This window comes from Oncorhynchus mykiss, chromosome 19 (assembly GCF_057628025.1).
Source record: "Oncorhynchus mykiss isolate SJ-2025 chromosome 19, ASM5762802v1, whole genome shotgun sequence".
In the NCBI taxonomy this organism is placed as follows: Eukaryota; Metazoa; Chordata; class Actinopteri; order Salmoniformes; family Salmonidae; genus Oncorhynchus; species Oncorhynchus mykiss.
This window is the reverse complement of record NC_143040.1, coordinates 4,330,001-4,350,000: the sequence shown is the minus strand read 5'-3', so window position 1 is coordinate 4,350,000 and position 20,000 is coordinate 4,330,001. Positions and strand designations below refer to the sequence as shown.

Genomic DNA, 20,000 nt, shown 5'->3' with positions numbered 1-20,000 from the left:
CACAACGTGGTGACGGTGTGTGTGTCGTGTGTGTGTGTGTGTCCAGGTCTATGAGTTGACTCTCCACTACAGCCAGCATGGCAACCACAACGTGGTGACGGTGTGTGTGTGTGTGTGTGTGTCCAGGTCTATGAGTTGACTCTCCACTACAGCCAGCATGGCGACCACAACGTGGTGACGGTGTGTGTGTGTGTGTGTGTGTCCAGGTCTATGAGTTGACTCTCCACTACAGCCAGCATGGCGACCACAACGTGGTGACGGTGTGTGTGTGTGTGTGTGTGTCCAGGTCTATGAGTTGACTCTCCACTACAGCCAGCATGGCGACCACAACGTGGTGACGGTGTGTGTGTGTGTGTGTGTGTCCAGGTCTATGAGTTAACTCTCCTCGCATGGCGACCACAACGTGGTGACGGTGTGTGTGTGTGTGTGTGTGTGTGTGTGTCCAGGTCTATGAGTTAACTCTCCACTACAGCCAGCATGGCGACCACAACGTGGTGACGGTGTGTGTGTGTGTGTGTCCAGGTCTATGAGTTGACTCTCCACTACAGCCAGCATGGCGACCACAACGTGGTGACGGTGTGTGTGTGTGTGTGTGTGTCCAGGTCTATGAGTTGACTCTCCACTACAGCCAGCATGGCGACCACAACGTGGTGACGGCCTCTCTGGAACTGATGCAGCAGATGTTCCGGACTCCTCCCCCGGAGCTACTGCACATGCTCATTACGCCCGGCAGCGTTCCGCACGCCAGCGTGTTCCGACGGGACGTGGAGAGACGCGCCCACTCCGGCAGCATCCTGGAGTTCATTGGTTAGTCCGCCCGTCAATCAAACGAATACGGCTTGGTCGTTGGTGGATTGCTCTTGTCGGTTAAATCGTTTTGTTTCGAATTACAAAGCCCAGTCATTGGGTGAATTCTCTGCCAGTCACTGTACAGAGCTCCGCCTCCTGTCTCTCTGTTCTTATTTTTTTTTGCTGTCTGCTGATTGGTCCCAAAACGCTATACACTGAGTATGCAAAACATTAGGAACACCTTCCTAATATTGAGTTGTACCCCCTTTTGTCCGCAGGACAGCCTAAATTCATCAGGGCAGGGGACTCTACAAGGTGTTGAAAGCGTTCCACAGGGATGTTGGTCCATGTTGACTCCAACACTTCCCACAAGTTGTGTCCAGTTGGCTGGATGTCCTTTGGGTGGTGGACCGTTCCTGATACACACAGGAAACTGTTGAGCGTGAAAAACCCAGCAGCGTTGCAGTTCTTGATGCACCTGGCACCTCCTACCACACCCTGTTCAAAGGCACTTCAATAATTTGTCTTGTCCGTTCACCCTCTGAATAGCACACATACACAATCCATGTCTCATTTATCTCAATGCTTAAAAATCCTTCTTTAACCCGTCTCCTCCCCTTCATCTACACTGATTGAAGTGGATTTAACAGGTGATTTCCATAAGGAATCATATCTTTCACCTGGATTCACCTGGTCAGTCTGTCATGGAAAGAGCAGGTGTTCCTAATGTTTTGTACACTCAGTGTATAGTGAACTACTAGTGACCAGAGCCCTATTCCCTATATAGTGAACTACTAGTGACCAGAGCCCTATTCCCTATATAGTGAACTACTAGTGACCAGAGCCCTATTCCCTATATAGTGAACTACTAGTGACCAGAGCCCTATTCCCTATATAGTGAACTACTAGTGACCAGAGCCCTATTCCCTATATAGTGAACTACTAGTGACCAGAGCCCTATTCCCTATATAGTGAACTACTAGTGACCAGAGCCCTATTCCCTATATAGTGAACTACTAGTGACCAGAGCCCTATTCCCTATATAGTGAACTACTAGTGACCAGAGCCCTATTCCCTATATAGTGAACTACTAGTGACCAGAGCCCTATTCCCTATATAGTGAACTACTAGTGACCAGAGCCCTATTCCCTATATAGTGAACTACTAGTGACCAGAGCCCTATTCCCTATATAGTGAACTACTAGTGACCAGAGCCCTATTCCCCATATAGTGAACTACTAGTGACCAGAGCCCTATTCCCTATATAGTGAACTACTAGTGACCAGAGCCCTATTCCCTATATAGTGAACTACTAGTGACCAGAGCCCTATTCCCTATATAGTGAACTACTAGTGACCAGAGCCCTATTCCCTATATAGTGAACTACTAGTGACCAGGGCCCTATTCCCTATATAGTGAACTACTACTGACCAGAGCCCTATTCCCTATATAGTGAACTACTAGTGACCAGAGCCCTATTCCCTATATAGTGAACTACTAGTGACCAGAGCCATATTCCCTATATAGTGAACTACTTTAGGCCAGAGCCCTATTCCCTATATAGTGAACTACTAGTGACCAGAACCCTATTCCCTATATAGTGAACTACTAGTGCCCTATAGGGGTCTTGTTAAAATAAGTGCACTATATAGGGAATAGGGTGCCATTTGGGATGAATAGCTTCTCTTACTAACTAACTCTCTTCCTCTGTCTGTCTGGGTATAATGCCTATTTCCCATGGGGCTTTTCTTCTTTTCTCTCCTTCACTTCCTGTTCCTGTGTGTGTTCTTCCTGTTTCCTGACTGCAGCCGGGGGCGGGTCTTCCTGTAATAGTCCACTCCTCCTCAGAAAACAGAAAGGTGATTTTAATAACTCTCTCTCTCCTGTGTCCTGCTCCCTCTACCTGACACAGTGTTTCCCAAACCTCTCCTCCAGCATCCCCAGCCATTCAACATGTTTTCATGTGTTCCTGGACTAGGTTCGGTGTGTTCCTGGACTAGGTTCGGTGTGTTCCTGGACTAGGTTCAGGGTGTGTTCCTGGACTAGGTTCAGGGTGTGTTCCTGGACTAGGTTCAGGGTGTGTTCCTGGACTAGGTTCAGGGTGTGTTCCTGGACTAGGTTCGGTGTGTTCCTGGACTAGGTTCGGTGTGTTCCTGGACTAGGTTCGGTGTGTTCCTGGACTAGGTTCGGTGTGTTCCTGGACTAGGTTCGGTGTGTTCCTGGACTAGGTTCGGTGTGTTCCTGGACTAGGTTCGGTGTGTTCCCGGACTAGGTTCGGTGTGTTCCCGGACTAGGTTCGGTGTGTTCCCGGACTAGGTTCGGTGTGTTCCCGGACTAGGTTCGGTGTGTTCCTGGACTAGGTTCGGTGTGTTCCTGGACTAGGTTCGGTGTGTTCCTGGACTAGGTTCGGTGTGTTCCTGGACTAGGTTCGGTGTGTTCCCGGACTAGGTTCGGTGTGTTCCCGGACTAGGTTCGGTGTGTTCCCGGACTAGGTTCGGTGTGTTCCCGGACTAGGTTCGGTGTGTTCCTGGACTAGGTTCGGTGTGTTCCTGGACTAGGTTCGGTGTGTTCCTGGACTAGGTTCGGTGTGTTCCTGGACTAGGTTCGGTGTGTTCCTGGACTAGGTTCGGTGTGTTCCTGGACTAGGTTCGGTGTGTTCCTGGACTAGGTTCGGTGTGTTCCTGGACTAGGTTCGGTGTGTTCCTGGACTAGGTTCGGTGTGTTCCTGGACTAGGTTCGGTGTGTTCCTGGACTAGGTTCGGTGTGTTCCTGGACTAGGTTCGGTGTGTTCCTGGACTAGGTTCGGTGTGTTCCTGGACTAGGTTCGGTGTGTTCCTGGACTAGGTTCGGTGTGTTCCTGGACTAGGTTCGGTGTGTTCCTGGACTAGGTTCGGTGTGTTCCTGGACTAGGTTCGGTGTGTTCCTGGACTAGGTTCGGTGTGTTCCTGGACTAGGTTCGGTGTGTTTCTGGACTAGGTTCGGTGTGTTCCTGGACTAGGTTCGGTGTGTTCCTGGACTAGGTTCGGTGTGTTCCTGGACTAGGTTCGGTGTGTTCCTGGACTAGGTTCGGTGTGTTCCTGGACTAGGTTCGGTGTGTTCCTGGACTAGGTTCGGTGTGTTCCTGGACTAGGTTCGGTGTGTTCCTGGACTAGGTTCGGTGTGTTCCTGGACTAGGTTCGGTGTGTTCCTGGACTAGGTTCGGTGTGTTCCTGGACTAGGTTCGGTGTGTTCCTGGACTAGGTTCGGTGTGTTCCTGGACTAGGTTCGGTGTGTTCCTGGACTAGGTTCGGTGTGTTCCTGGACTAGGTTTGGTGTGTTCCTGGACTAGGTTCGGTGTGTTCCTGGACTAGGTTCGGTGTGTTCCTGGACTAGGTTCGGTGTGTTCCTGGACTAGGTTCGGTGTGTTCCTGGACTAGGTTCGGTGTGTTCCTGGACTAGGTTCGGTGCGTTCCTGGACTAGGTTCGGTGCGTTCCTGGACTAGTTTGGTGCGTTCCTGGACTAGTTTGGTGCGTTCCTGGACTAGGTTCGGTGCGTTCCTGGACTAGGTTCGGTGTGTTCCTGGACTAGGTTCGGTGTGTTCCTGGACTAGTTTGGTGCGTTCCTGGACTAGGTTCGGTGTGTTCCTGGACTAGGTTCGGTGTGTTCCTGGACTAGTTTGGTGCGTTCCTGGACTAGGTTCGGTGTGTTCCTGGACTAGGTTCGGTGTGTTCCTGGACTAGGTTCGGTGCGTTCCTGGACTAGTTTGGTGCGTTCCTGGACTAGTTTGGTGTGTTCCTGGACTAGTTTGGTGTGTTCCTGGACTAGTTTGGTGCGTTCCTGGACTAGTTTGGTGCGTTCCTGGACTAGTTTGGTGCGTTCCTGGACTAGGTTCGGTGTGTTCCTGGACTAGTTTGGTGCGTTCCTGGACTAGGTTCGGTGCGTTCCTGAACTGGTTTTGATGCGTTCCTGGACTAGTTTGGTGCGTTCCTGGACTAGTTTGGTGCGTTCCTGGACTAGCACGTCTGATGAAACTAAAGAAGAAATTGTGCATCAGTTGATCAGTTGAATCAGGTTGTTTTAGCTTTAGAATAGTTGAATTACATGGAAGGACTTGGGGTCCCAGAGGAGAGGTTGGAGAACCACTGGTCTACCACAGCTTTCTCTAACACTGTGTTACAGTAGTCCTCTTTACCACAGCTTTCTCTAATCCTGCTGACTGGTCATGTAGCGACCTGTGTTACAGTAGTCCTCTTTACCACAGCCTTCTCTAACACTGCTGACTGGTCATGTTACAGTAGCCGTCTTTATCCTGTCTGTGTGTCCCAGGCAAGATGCTGTCGGGGGAGGAGGAGGGGTTGGAGGACGACCCTGAGAGGGCAGAGGTCACCACCGGGGCCTTTACAGGTGAGACCGAATACAGGAACATCACCATTCATATCACTCAAGCACCTTATTATTGTTGTTATTATTATTTATTATGATTAATTATTTATTATTATTGTTATTATTATTTATTATGATTTATTATTTATTATTATTGTTATTATTATGTATTATGATTTATTATTTATTATTGTTGTTAATATTATTATTATTGTTATTATTAATTATTATTATTATTGTTAGTATTATTGTTATTATTATTTCTGCTATTATTATTAATTATTATTGTTATTGTTATTATTAATTATTATTATTATTGTTAGTATTATTGTTATTTATGATGATTCATTATTTATTATTATTATTAATTATTATTATTATTGTTATTATTAATTATTATTATTATTGTTAGTATTATTGTTATTTATTATGATTCATTATTTATTATTATTATTAATTACTATTATTATTGTTATTATTAATTATTATTATTATTGTTAGTATTATTGTTATTATTATTTCTGCTATTATTATTAATTATTATTGTTATTGTTATTATTATTATTAATACTATTATTATTGTTATTATTATTATTATTGTTATTATTATTATTATTGTTATTATTATTATTAATACTATTATTATTGTTATTATTACTATTGTTATTATTATTATTAATACTATTATTATTATTCTTATTATTATTATTATTATTTATTATGACTATTATTGTTATGATTTATTATTGTTATTATTTATTTATTATTATTATTTATTACTATTATTGTTATTATGATTAAATATTTATTATTATTGTTATTATTATTTATTTTATTATTATTATTATTATGACATGTTGGCACGATGCTTATCCAATTGTTTGATTGTTTGAATGTTAATTGTTTAAACGTAAATAATTCGTTAATTGGTATCTGACATGTCGAGGCAATCGTATTATCATTAGGGGGGGGTCTATTAAAATGATTAACTATCACTATTATGAATATTCAAATATGAACTAATGGAACATAGGATTTATGAAACTGACAGGGAATAGGCCTGTATCCTGCAGTTCACTTTTGATGTGAACCATCCGTATGAACCAACCATCCTTATGTTAGTGTGACTGACAAGGAATAGGCCTGTATCCTGCAGTTCACTTTTAATGTGAACCATCCGTATGAACCAACCATCCGTATGAACCAACCATCCGTATGAACCAACCATCCTTATGAACCAACCATCCTTATGTTAGTGTGACTGACAAGGAATAGGCCTGTATCCTGCAGTTCACTTTTAATGTGACTTGTCTCTGCAGTCGCACTTTAATTATTGTACAATGTTAGTGTGACTTGTCTCTGCAGTCACACTTTAATTATTGTACAATGTTAGTGTGACTTGTCTCTGCAGTCACACTTTAACCAACCATCAGTATGAACCAACCATCCATATGAACCAACCATCCATATGAACCAACCATCCATATGAACCAACCATCCGTATTAACCAACCATCCATATGAACCAACCATCCATATGAACCAACCATCCGTATGAACCAACCATACATATGAACCAACCATCCATATGAACCAACCATCAGTATGAACCAACCATCCGTATGAACCAACCAGCCGTATGAACCAACCATCAGTATTAACCATCCATATGAACCAACCATCCGTATGAACCAACCATCCGTATGAACCAACCATCCGTATGAACCAACCATCCGTATGAACCAACCAGCCGTATGAACCAACCATCAGTATGAACCAACCATCCATATGAACCAACCATCCGTATGAACCAACCATCCGTATGAACCAACCATCCGTATGAACCAACCATCCGTATGAACCAACCATCCGTATGAACCAACCATCCGTATGAACCAACCATCCGTATGAACCAACCATCCGTATGAACCAACCATCAGTATGAACCAACCAGCCGTATGAACCAACCATCAGTATGAACCAACCATCAGTATTAACCATCCATATGAACCAACCATCCGTATGAACCAACCATCAGTATGAACCAACCATCCGTATGAACCAACCATCCGTATGAACCAACCATCCGTATGAACCAACCATCCGTATGAACCAACCATCCGTATGAACCAACCATCCGTATGAACCAACCATCCGTATGAACCAACCATCAGTATGAACCAACCAGCCGTATGAACCAACCATCAGTATGAACCAACCATCAGTATTAACCATCCATATGAACCAACCATCCGTATGAACCAACCATCAGTATGAACCAACCATCCGTATGAACCAACCAGCCGTATGAACCAACCACCCTTATTAACCAACCGTCAGTATGAACCAACCAGCCGTATGAACCAACCATCCTTATGAACCAACCATCAGTATGAACCAACCATCCGTATGAACCAAACAGCCGTATGAACCAACCGCCCTTATGAACCAACCAGCCGTATGAACCAACCATCAGTATGAACCAACCATCAGTATGAACCAAGCATCAGTATGAACCAACCATCAGTATGAACCAACCATCAGTATGAACCAACCATCCGTATGAACCAACCATCAGTATTAACCAACCATCCGTATGAACCAACCATCAGTATTAACCAACCATCTGTATGAACCAACCATCCAGTATCTGTATGCTGTGGGACGCAGCGAAGGGCTTTATTAGGAAATAGGTCCGTAGTGTTTCGCATCTGGGTCTCAACAAGGAACGAAAACCGTAGAGCACTTGAACTACAAACTAAACTGTCACAATTGGAAGGGAGTACGCATATATCCCTACCACTCCACAGACACAATTCACAAATACGACATCATAAGGACAGACCTCAATCACATACTTAAGTATAGATATTTTATATATATTTTATGTTCATCAACCAATTCAATTAAAACACTCTGCCCATTTTCTAAGAATTTGTAAGATACTTATTTGCATAAAATGGACAAGAGGCCAGTCTCAAAATCAATCGATAGCGTTTATTCTCGAGAGTACTGATCGCAGTACAATTTACATCAGGTTATATACTGAAAATGACATCATAGGTTTTAAACTGTCCTTCCTCCACTCCGATACAATGTCAGTATAGTTCACAAGCCTTCCCACGCTGTCTACCACCTGTTAAATAATCTACGACAAGCCCAAGGTCTCTCCTCTCCCTGGGTGGGGACAGGATGTCCTGTAAGGAACACAGCATTCCAGCCCGGTCTGACGATAACTCCATTCGTTTCTAACCAGGAACATACGTTCCTTGTTCTAATTGTTGACTAAAACTACACACATTATATTCGGTATTATGATTATAATAAGATTCATACATCCATACAGTAACATAGTAGTATTCTGTTAGTAGTCATAGTTCTGATTTGAAATGTATACATCATTTAGTCATTATTCATGAAAAAATCAGTTTAATAAGATGTGAATTTATCATACACAACACCAGGCAAAAATATTGATTTAAATTGCTCCAGACCCAGTCATCTGTTAGCAGTACAACTTCGATCAAATAGAACCAAACGTGCAAATATTTATTCAATTAAATCAACCAGGGGGGGGGGGGGGGTCCATTATTTACTTATCCCTCCCTGTCTGTTGTATTGAAAGATGAGGTTGAGAGAGGGGGTGATGATTTTAATGTGTCTCCCGCCTTGACTCAGCCTCTGTCGCGGGCGCCGACGCCACTGCCCAGGTGGTCGACATCATTACCCAGCAGCCCCGCTCATCACAGCATGCTCTGCAGCCCGGCGACTCCGTGGACCTCGGTGGCGCCTCCTCGGAACAAGGAACGACTGCCCTCGGCACCTCCGGCGGCGAGGGAGGGGCGGGGACTCCCGAGTCGCCCAATGACAACGCAGCGGACGAGGACATGCTCAGCCACAGCTCCAGCGGGGCTAACGTTACCCCGGAAACGGCCGACTACGCCACGCCGGAGAACGCGGAGATGCCCGACGGGCCCCTGGTGGACCCCCTGGGAGACCCCTCGCTGCCCCCGAGCGCCGACTCGTCGCAGACCACCACAGAAGGGCCGGACTCGGCCGCCACACCTTCAGACGCCGCTGAACTCGTAAGTCTGCCTGACATGTAGGAGTGAGACTTTGTTATTTACAGAGAAGTAGTAGTTTTGATTTGATTTACTAGAAGCGAACACACTCGACTGTCCTCCGATGTTGCTGATACTGGGGGGATTAGAGATTAGAGATCGGAGTTGGAATGAGTGATTTGAATCCGTTGGAATGGACCAGGTTTCCCAGACCATAGAATTAGACTCAGTAGAATGAATCGAAAACCCCATCATCAGTCGTGCAGGTTTCTGGCTGGAACCCACTAGATGCCGTTGGTTGCATGTGTTAAACACTGAGGCTCACAGTGGTTGGCGTAGACTGCCGTTATGCCCGGTAGACTTCCGTTATGCCCGGTAGACGGCCGTTATGCCCGGTAGACGGCCGTTATGCCCGGTAGACGGCCGTTATGCCCGGTAGACGGCCGTTATGCCCGGTAGACGGTCGTTATGCCCGGTATACGCCCGTTATGCCCGGTAGACTGTCGTTATGCCCGGTAGACGGCCGTTATGCCCGGTAGACGGCCGTTATGCCCGGTATACGCCCGTTATGCCCGGTAGACTGTCGTTATGCCCGGTAGACGGCCGTTATGCCCGGTAGACGGTCGTTATGCCCGGTATACGCCCGTTATGCCCGGTAGACTGTCGTTATGCCCGGTAGACGGCCGTTATGCCCGGTAGACGGCCGTTATGCCCGGTAGACGGCCGTTATGCCGGTAGACGGCCGTTATGCCCGGTAGACGGCCGTTATGCCCGGTAGACTGTCGTTATGCCCGGTAGACTGTCGTTATGCCCGGTAGACGGCCGCTATGCCCGGTAGACGGCCGTTATGCCCGGTAGACGGCCGTTATGCCCGGTAGACTGTCGTTAAGCGGTTGGCGTAACATTGCTTTGAATGGGAATGTCCGTTCTTCTAATTCTGATTCTATGGTCTGCCCTCCTCCCTCCCTCCCATCCACCACCCACCCCGTGACACGCAGTCGCGTCCGCGGTTGCCACGGGTGATGGTGGAGCCGCCGTTTGAGGCCCCTCCCTCTCCGACCTCCACCGAGGGTCCAGACGCGTCCGACAGCGACTCTTCCGTCTACTCCTCCTCTTCCTCCTCTTCCTCCTCCGCCGCTGCTGCTGCTTCTTCTTCTTCTTCCTCCCTCTCCTCTGGCGCCGACGCTTCCTCTAGCGGTAGTAGCAAGGTGATTGGCTGATTGGTTGATGATGTCAGAGGGGGTGGGTGGGGGGGGAATACCTGGCTGTAGTTCCGTTTTGTTCTTGTCACTCTCGTCCGTCCGAACCCGCCCCCCCCCCCGTTCCTTAAGACCGGTACTCTACTCCCTGCTAAGAACCGCCCCCTTCTCCCCCCTCTCTCGTTTCCATGGCAATCTGGAGTCAAGGATTTAACCCCCCTCCTGATTGGTTGCTTTCCACATCCTTCTTGTTTGGTGATTTATTAGTTTTCTTAGGAAGATCATTGAAACTCTTCAGAAATCTAAAACGAATCCCCTCCCCCTCGCTCGCCCCCCTACCCTCCTTACCTCTCGCTCCCCTCCTTCCCTCGCTCCCCCTTCTCCCCTCCTTCTCCCTCCTCCCCCCGCTCCCCCTTCTCCCCCCGCTCCCCCTTCTCCCCTCCTTCCCTCGCTCCCCCTTCTCCCCTCCTTACCCCTCGCTCCCCTCCTTCCCTCGCTCCTCCTTCTCCCCTCCTTCCCTCGCTCCCCCTTCTCCCCTCCTTCCCCCTTCTCCCCTCCTTCCCCCTCGCTCCCCTCCTTCCCTCGCTCCCCCTTCTCCCCTCCTTCCCCTCGCTCCCCTCCTTCCCTCACTCCTCCTTCTCCCCTTCTGCTCCCCTCCTTCCCCCTCGCTCCCCTCCTTCCCCCTCTTCCCCTCCTTCCCTCGCTCCCCCTTCTCCCCTCCTTCTTTCCTCCTTCCCCCTCTTCCCCTCCTTCCCTCGCTCCCCCTCCTTCCCTCGCTCCCCCTTCTCCCCTTTTTCACCCCTCATTCCCCCTCGCTCCCCTCCTTCACCTCTCCTTCCCCCTCGCTCCCCTCCTTCTCCCCTCCTTCTCCCCTCCTTCCCCCTCCTTCTCCTCTCCTTCCCCCTCGCTCCCCCTTCTCCCCTCCTTCCCCCTCCTTCTCCTCTCCTTCCCCCTCGCTCCCCCTTCTCCCCTCCTTCCCCCTCCTTCTCCCCTCCTTACCTCTCGCTCCCCTCCTTCCCTCGCTCCCCCTTCTCCCCTCCTTCTCCCTCCTCCCCCCGCTCCCCCTTCTCCCCCCGCTCCCCCTTCTCCCCTCCTTCCCTCGCTCCCCCTTCTCCCCTCCTTACCCCTCGCTCCCCTCCTTCCCTCGCTCCTCCTTCTCCCCTCCTTCCCTCGCTCCCCCTTCTCCCCTCCTTCCCCCTTCTCCCCTCCTTCCCCCTCGCTCCCCTCCTTCCCTCGCTCCCCCTTCTCCCCTCCTTCCCCTCGCTCCCCTCCTTCCCTCACTCCTCCTTCTCCCCTTCTGCTCCCCTCCTTCCCCCTCGCTCCCCTTCTTCCCCCTCTTCCCCTCCTTCCCTCGCTCCCCCTTCTCCCCTCCTTCTTTCCTCCTTCCCCCTCTTCCCCTCCTTCCCTCGCTCCCCCTCCTTCCCTCGCTCCCCCTTCTCCCCTTTTTCACCCCTCATTCCCCCTCGCTCCCCTCCTTCACCTCTCCTTCCCCCTCGCTCCCCTCCTTCTCCCCTCCTTCCCCCTCCTTCTCCTCTCCTTCCCCCTCGCTCCCCCTTCTCCCCTCCTTCCCCCTCCTTCTCCTCTCCTTCCCCCTCGCTCCCCCTTCTCCCCTCCTTCCCCCTCCTTCTCCCCTCCTTCCCCCTCCTTCTCCTCTCCTTCCCCCTCCTTCTCCCCTCCTTCCCCCTCGCTCCCCCTTCTCCCCTCGCTCCCCCTCCTTCTCCCCTCCTTCCCCCTCCTTCTCCCCTCCTTCCCCCTCGCTCCCCCTTCTCCCCTCCTTCTCCCCTCCTTCCCCCTCGCTCCCCCTTCTCCCCTCCTTCCCCCTCCTTCTCCTCTCCTTCCCCCTCCTTCTCCCCTCCTTCCCCCTCGCTCCCCCTTCTCCCCTCGCTCCCCCTCCTTCTCCCCTCCTTCCCCCTCCTTCTCCCCTCCTTCCCCCTCGCTCCCCCTTCTCCCCTCGCTCCCCCTCCTTCTCCTCTCCTTCCCCCTCCTTCTCCCCTCCTTCCCCCTCACTCCCCCTTCTCCCCTCGCTCCCCCTCCTTCTCCCCTCCTTCCCCCTCCTTCTCCCCTCCTTCCCCCTCGCTCCCCCTTCTCCCCTCCTTCTCCCCTCCTTCTCCCCTCCTTCCCCCTCTCCTGATCTAGTTTTCTCTCTGCTTTTCTCTTGTGTTTTCTCTTGTTGGATTATAGAGTGAGTTCTGTAGTACGGCCGTTATGCCCTGTAGACGGCCGTTATGCCCGGTAGACGGCCGTTATGCCCGGTAGACGGCCGTTATGCCCGGTAGACTGTTGTTACCTAATCAGCTGATTATTGCCAGTAGCTATGAAGACAGTAGATGTGTTCTTGTCTGCTGAACTAACATACTGGACTTGTTAAGTGTTGAATAATGAACCTCAGTCACTGATGTCTGTCTCTGTGTCTGTCTCTTTGTGTGTGTCTGTCTCTGTGTGTGTCTGTCTCTGTGTGTGTCTGTCTCTGTGTGTGTCTGTCTCTGTGTGTGTCTGTCTCTGTGTGTGTCTGTCTCTGTGTGTGTCTGTCTCTGTGTGCATCTGTCTCTGTGTGTGTGCGTCTGTCTCTGTGTGTGTGTGTGTGTGTGCGTCTGCCTCTGTGTGTGTGTGTGTGCGTCTGTCTCTGTGTGTGTGCGTCTGTCTCTGTGTGTGTGTGTCTGTCTCTGTGTGTGTGTCTGTCTCTGTGTGTGTGTCTGTCTCTGTGTGTGTGTCTGTCTCTGTGTGTGTGTCTGTCTCTGTGTGTGTGTCTGTCTCTGTGTGCGTGTGTCTGTCTCTGTGTGTGTGTCTGTCTCTGTGTGTGTGTCTGTCTCTGTGTGTGTGTCTGTCTCTGTGTGTGTGCGTCTGTCTCTGTGTGTGTGTGTGTGCGCGTCTGTCTCTGTGTGTGCGTCTGTCTCTGTGTGTCTGTCTCTGTGTAGGTGTTGGACACCAGTGAGAGTCTGTATTCAGGGATGCAGATTGGAACTTTACAGGATGAGGAAGAAGAGGGAGCCGTACCTTCATCACACCCTGAACCCTTCTCCCAGTCCGCACTGGGTACGACACACTACACACACAGTACACTCGTGCTAAACACACACACGCATGTTACAAACACATACATACAGTACACACACACTGACGTTGTTGTTGTTGTTATAGCTCTGAGTAGACCCCACCTCCTAGAGGGCAGAGGTCACAACAGACAGGCGTCAGACAGCAGTGTGGATCACTTCATACCAAAGGAGGAGCCAGCGGAGACCACAGAGCTGGAGAACAAGGTACACACACACACACGGAGAGACACACACACACACGCACACGCACACGCACACGGAGAGACACACACACACACGCACACGCACACGCACACGGAGAGACACACACACACACACACACACACACACACACGCACACACACACACGGAGAGACACACACACGCACACGGAGAGACACACACACACACACACACACGCACACGGAGAGACACACACACACACACACACACGGAGAGAGACACACACACACACACACACACACGGAGAGACACACACACACACACGGAGAGACACACACACGGAGAGACACACACACGGAGAGAGACACACACACTTATACACCGTTACCACGGTTACACCGTTACAGCCGATACACCGTTACCACTTATACACCGTTACCACGGTTACACCGGTACAGCAGATACACCGTTACCACGGTTACACCGTTACAGCCAATACACCGTTACCACTTATACACCGTTACCACGGTTACGCCGTTACACCTTTACAGACACACATGGATCAGTCTTTTGGGTGACAGTATGTTATTTATAAACCGAAGAGAATTGACATCGTATCAAGTTTATAATAAAACCCCCACTAATTTATAATATCTTATATAGTCTGCCAATGACGTCAGATAAAACCCCCACTAATTTATAATATCTTATATAGTCTGCCAATGACGTCAGATAAAACCCCCACTAATTTATAATATCTTATATAGTCTGCCAATGACGTCAGATAAAACCCCCACTAATTTATAATATCTTATATAGTCTGCCAATGACGTCAGATAAAACCCCCACTAATTTATAATATCTTATATAGTCTGCCAATGACGTCAGATAAAACCCCCACTAATTTATAATATCTTATATAGTTTGCCAATGACGTCAGATAAAACCCCCACTAATTTATAATATCTTATATAGTCTGCCAATGACGTCAGATAAAACCCCCACTAATTTATAATATCCAATGAGGTTAGATAAAACCCCCACTAATTTATAATATCTTATATAGTTTGCCAATGACGTCAGATAAAACCCCCACTAATTTATAATATCTTATATAGTCTGCCAATGACGTCAGATAAAACCCCCACTAATTTATAATATCTTATATAGTCTGCCAATGACGTCAGATAAAACCCCCACTAATTTATAATATCTTATATAGTCTGCCAATGACGTCAGATAAAAACCCACTCATTTATAATATCTTATATAGTTTGCCAATGACGTCAGATAAAACCCCCACTAATTTATAATATCTTATATAGTCTGCCAATGACGTCAGATAAAACCCCCACTAATTTATAATATCTTATATAGTCTGCCAATGACGTCAGATAAAACCCCCACTAATTAGGAGATATTTAGGTTTGTTTAGATTTCAAATTTGTCTTTTCTGATTGGCTAATGTTGTTGTCTGTCTTATTTTGACTGGTTGTGATTGGTTACATGTTGTTTCATCCCCCAGCCATCGAGGATAAAGGGTCCGATTGGCCACTACACAGACCAAGGGGCGGAGCCTCTGGTTCACTGTGTACGACTCCTCTCTGCCTCCTTCCTGCTGACTGGACAGAAGAATGGTATGAGTCTGAGAGGTGTCTCTGACCTGTGTGTCTCTGACCTGTGTGTCTCTGACCTGTGTGTGTCTCTGACCTGTGTGTGTCTCTGACCTGTGTGTCTCTGACCTGTGTGTCTCTGACCTGTGTGTCTCTGACCTGTGTGTGTCTCTGACCTGTGTGTGTCTCTGACCTGTGTGTGTCTCTGACCTGTGTGCGTGTCTCTGACCTGTGTGTGCGTGTGTCTGACCTGTGTGTGCGTGTGTCTGACCTGTGTGTGCCTGTGTCTGACCTGTGTGTGCGTGTGTCTCACCTGTGTGTGCGTGTGTCTGACCTGTGTGTGCGTGTGTCTGACCTGTGTGTGCGTGTCTCTGACCTGTGTGTGTCTGACCTGTGTGTGTGTGTCTGACCTGTGTGTGTGTGTCTGACCTGTGTGTGTGTCTGACCTGTGTGTGTGTCTCTGACCTGTGTGTGCCTGTCTCTGACCTGTGTGACTCTGACCTGTGTGTGTGTGTGTCTCTGACCTGTGTGACTCTGACCTGTGTGTGTGTGACTCTGACCTGTGTGTCTCTGACCTGTGTGACTCTGACCTGTGTGTGTGTGACTCTGACCTGTGTGTGTCTCTGACCTGTGTGTGTGTCTCTGACCTGTGTGACTCTGACCTGTGTGACTCTGACCTGTGTGTGCCTGTCTCTGACCTGTGTGTCTCTGACCTGTGTGTGCCTGTCTCTGACCTGTGTGTCTCTGACCTGTGTGTCTCTGGCCTGTGTGACTGGCCTGTGTGACTCTGACCTGTGTGTGTGTGACTCTGACCTGTGTGTGTCTCTGACCTGTGTGTGTGTCTCTGACCTGTGTGACTCTGACCTGTGTGTCTCTGACCTGTGTGTGCCTGTCTCTGACCTGTGTGTCTCTGACCTGTGTGTGCCTGTCTCTGACCTGTGTGTGCCTGTCTCTGACCTGTGTGTGCCTGTCTCTGACCTGTGTGTGCCTGTCTCTGACCTGTGTGTATGTGTCTCTGGCCTGTGTGTGTCTCTGACCTGTGTGTGTGTGTGTGTGTGTGTGTGTGTGTGTGTGTGTGTGTGCAGGGCTGGTCTCTGATAAAGAGGTCCGTGTCAGTGTGAAGGTTCTAGCAGTCAGCTGTATCGGAGCAGCAGCCGCCCTTCATCCTGAAGTCTTCTTCAACTCTCTGTACCTGGAACCACTGGACGGAGAGACACAGCAGGGTAGGAACACACACACACACACACACCGTACACACACACACACACACACTGTACGACTACACACACACACACACCGTACGACTACACACACACACACACTGTACGACTACACACACACACACACCGTACACACACACACACACACTGTACGACTACACACACACACACCGTACACACACACACACACACACACACACACTATACGACTACACACACACACACACTGTACGACTACACACACACACACACACTGTACGACTACACACACACTGTACGACTACACACACACACACCGTACACACACACACCGTACGACTACACACACACACACACCGTACGACTACACACACACCCTCACCCCTCTCTCTCTCTCTCTCTCTCTCTCTCTCTACAGAGCAGCAGTATATCAGTGTTGTGTCTGGTCGTCATGGAGACCCTCACCCCTCTCTCCCTCTCTCTACAGAGCAGCAGTATATCAGTGATGTGTCTGGTCGTCATGGAGACCCTCACCCCTCTCTCTCTCTCTACAGAGCAGCAGTATATCAGTGATGTGTTGTGTCTGGTTGCTCATGGAGACCCTCACCTCTCTCTCTCTCTCTCTCTCTCTCTCTCTCTCTCCCTCTCTCTACAGAGCAGCAGTATATCAGTGATGTGTCTGGTCGTCATGGAGACCCTCACCCCTCTCTCTCTCTCTCTCTCTCTCTCTCTCTCTCTCTCTCTCTCTCTCTCTCTCTACAGAGCAGCAGTATATCAGTGATGTGTTGTGTCTGGTTGTCATGGAGACCCTCACCCCTCTCTCCCTCTCTCTACAGAGCAGCAGTATATCAGTGTTGTGTCTGGTTGTCATGGAGACCCTCACCCCTCTCTCTCTCTCTCTCTCTCTCTCTCTACAGAGCAGCAGTATATCAGTGATGTGTTGTGTCTGGTTGTCATGGAGACCCTCACCCTCTCTCTCTCTCTCTCTACAGAGCAGCAGTATATCAGTGATGTGTTGTGTCTGGTTGTCATGGAGACTGTCCCCCCTCTCTCTCTCTCTCTCTCTCTCTCTCTACAGAGCAGCAGTATATCAGTGATGTGTCTGGTTGTCATGGAGACCCTCACCCCTCTCTCTCTCTCTACAGAGCAGCAGTATATCAGTGATGTGTTGTGTCTGGTTGTCATGGAGACCCTCACCCCTCTCTCTCTCTCTCTACAGAGCAGCAGTATATCAGTGATGTGTCTGGTTGTCATGGAGACCCTCATCCCTCTCTCTCTCTCTCTCTACAGAGCAGCAGTATATCAGTGATGTGTCTGGTTGTCATGGAGACCCTCACCCCTCTCTCTCTCTCTACAGAGCAGCAGTATATCAGTGATGTGTTGTGTCTGGTCGTCATGGAGACCCTCACCTCTCTCTCTCTCTCTCTCTCTCTCTCTCTCTCTCTCTCTCTCTACAGAGCAGCAGTATATCAGTGATGTGTTGTGTCTGGTTGTCATGGAGACCCTCACCCCTCTCTCTCTCTCTCTCTCTCTCTACAGAGCAGCAGTATATCAGTGATGTGTTGTGTCTGGTTGCTCATGGAGACCCTCACCCCTCTCTCTCTCTCTCTCTCTCTCTCTCTCTACAGAGCAGCAGTATATCAGTGATGTGTCTGGTTGTCATGGAGACCCTCACCCCTCTCTCTCTCTCTACAGAGCAGCAGTATATCAGTGATGTGTTGTGTCTGGTCGTCATGGAGACCCTCACCCCTCTCTCTCTCTCTCTCTCTCTCTCTACAGAGCAGCAGTATATCAGTGATGTGTTGTGTCTGGTCGTCATGGAGACCCTCACCCCTCTCTCTCTCTCTCTCTCTCTCTCTCTACAGAGCAGCAGTATATCAGTGATGTGTTGTGTCTGGTCGTCATGGAGACCCTCACCCCTCTCTCTCTCTCTACAGAGCAGCAGTATATCAGTGATGTGTCTGGTCGTCATGGAGACCCTCACCCCTCTCTCTCTCTCTCTCTCTCTCTCTCTCTCTCTACAGAGCAGCAGTATATCAGTGATGTGTTGTGTCTGGTTGCTCATGGAGACCCTCACCCCTCTCTCTCTCTCTCTCTCTCTCTCTCTCTACAGAGCAGCAGTATATCAGTGATGTGTCTGGTTGTCATGGAGACCCTCACCCCTCTCTCTCTCTCTACAGAGCAGCAGTATATCAGTGATGTGTTGTGTCTGGTTGCTCATGGAGACCCTGACCCCTCTCTCTCTCTCTCTCTCTCTCTCTCTCTCTCTCTCTCTCTCTCTCTCTCTCTCTCTCTCTCTCTACAGAGCAGCAGTATATCAGTGATGTGTTGTGTCTGGTTGCTCATGGAGACCCTCACCCCTCTCTCTCTCTCTCTCTCTCTCTCTCTCTCTCTCTCTCTCTCTCTCTCTCTCTCTCTCTCTCTCTACAGAGCAGCAGTATATCAGTGATGTGTTGTGTCTGGTCGTCATGGAGACCCTCACCCCTCTCTCTCTCTCTCTCTCTCTCTCTCTCTCTACAGAGCAGCAGTATATCAGTGATGTGTTGTGTCTGGTTGCTCATGGAGACCCTCACCCCTCTCTCTCTCTCTCTCTCTCTCTCTCTCTCTCTCTACAGAGCAGCAGTATATCAGTGATGTGTTGTGTCTGGTCGTCATGGAGACCCTCACCCCTCTCTCTCTCTCTCTACAGAGCAGCAGTATATCAGTGATGTGTTGTGTCTGGTCGTCATGGAGACCCTCACCCCTCTCTCTCTCTCTCTACAGAGCAGCAGTATATCAGTGATGTGTCTGGTTGCTCATGGAGACCCTCACCCCTCTCTCTCTCTCTCTCTCTCTCTCTCTCTCTCTCTCTCTCTCTCTCTCTCTACAGAGCAGCAGTATATCAGTGATGTGTTGTGTCTGGTCGTCATGGAGACCCTCACCTCTCTCTCTCTCTCTCTCTCTCTCTCTCTCTCTCTCTCTCTCTACAGAGCAGCAGTATATCAGTGATGTGTTGTGTCTGGTCGTCATGGAGACCCTCACCCCTCTCTCCCTCTCTCTACAGAGCAGCAGTATATCAGTGATGTGTTGTGTCTGGTCGTCATGGAGACCCTCACCTCTCTCTCTCTCTCTCTCTCTCTCTCTCTCTCTCTCTCTCTCTACAGAGCAGCAGTATATCAGTGATGTGTTGTGTCTGGTTGCTCATGGAGACCCTCACCCCTCTCTCTCTCTCTCTCTCTCTCTCTCTCTCTCTCTCTCTCTCTCTCTCTCTCTCTCTCTCTACAGAGCAGCAGTATATCAGTGATGTGTTGTGTCTGGTCGTCATGGAGACCCTCACCCCTCTCTCTCTCTCTCTCTCTCTCTCTCTCTCTACAGAGCAGCAGTATATCAGTGATGTGTTGTGTCTGGTTGCTCATGGAGACCCTCACCCCTCTCTCTCTCTCTCTCTCTCTCTCTCTCTCTCTACAGAGCAGCAGTATATCAGTGATGTGTTGTGTCTGGTCGTCATGGAGACCCTCACCCCTCTCTCTCTCTCTCTACAGAGCAGCAGTATATCAGTGATGTGTTGTGTCTGGTCGTCATG

General features: G+C 49.3%; 1 protein-coding gene across 1 annotated transcript in view; it reads left to right on the top strand.

Moving 5' to 3' along the window:
• Positions 1–20,000, top strand: part of LOC110511504 (huntingtin) — a 158,835-nt gene that overhangs the window by 29,945 nt on the left and 108,890 nt on the right. The window contains exons 9-17 of the mRNA XM_090209895.1: positions 603–807; positions 2,598–2,648; positions 5,096–5,173; positions 8,830–9,236; positions 10,211–10,420; positions 13,327–13,444; positions 13,550–13,668; positions 15,152–15,263; positions 16,325–16,462. Coding sequence (XP_090066021.1) covers positions 603–807; positions 2,598–2,648; positions 5,096–5,173; positions 8,830–9,236; positions 10,211–10,420; positions 13,327–13,444; positions 13,550–13,668; positions 15,152–15,263; positions 16,325–16,462 — 1,438 coding nt within the window. The remainder of the gene's footprint in view (positions 1–602; positions 808–2,597; positions 2,649–5,095; positions 5,174–8,829; positions 9,237–10,210; positions 10,421–13,326; positions 13,445–13,549; positions 13,669–15,151; positions 15,264–16,324; positions 16,463–20,000) is intronic.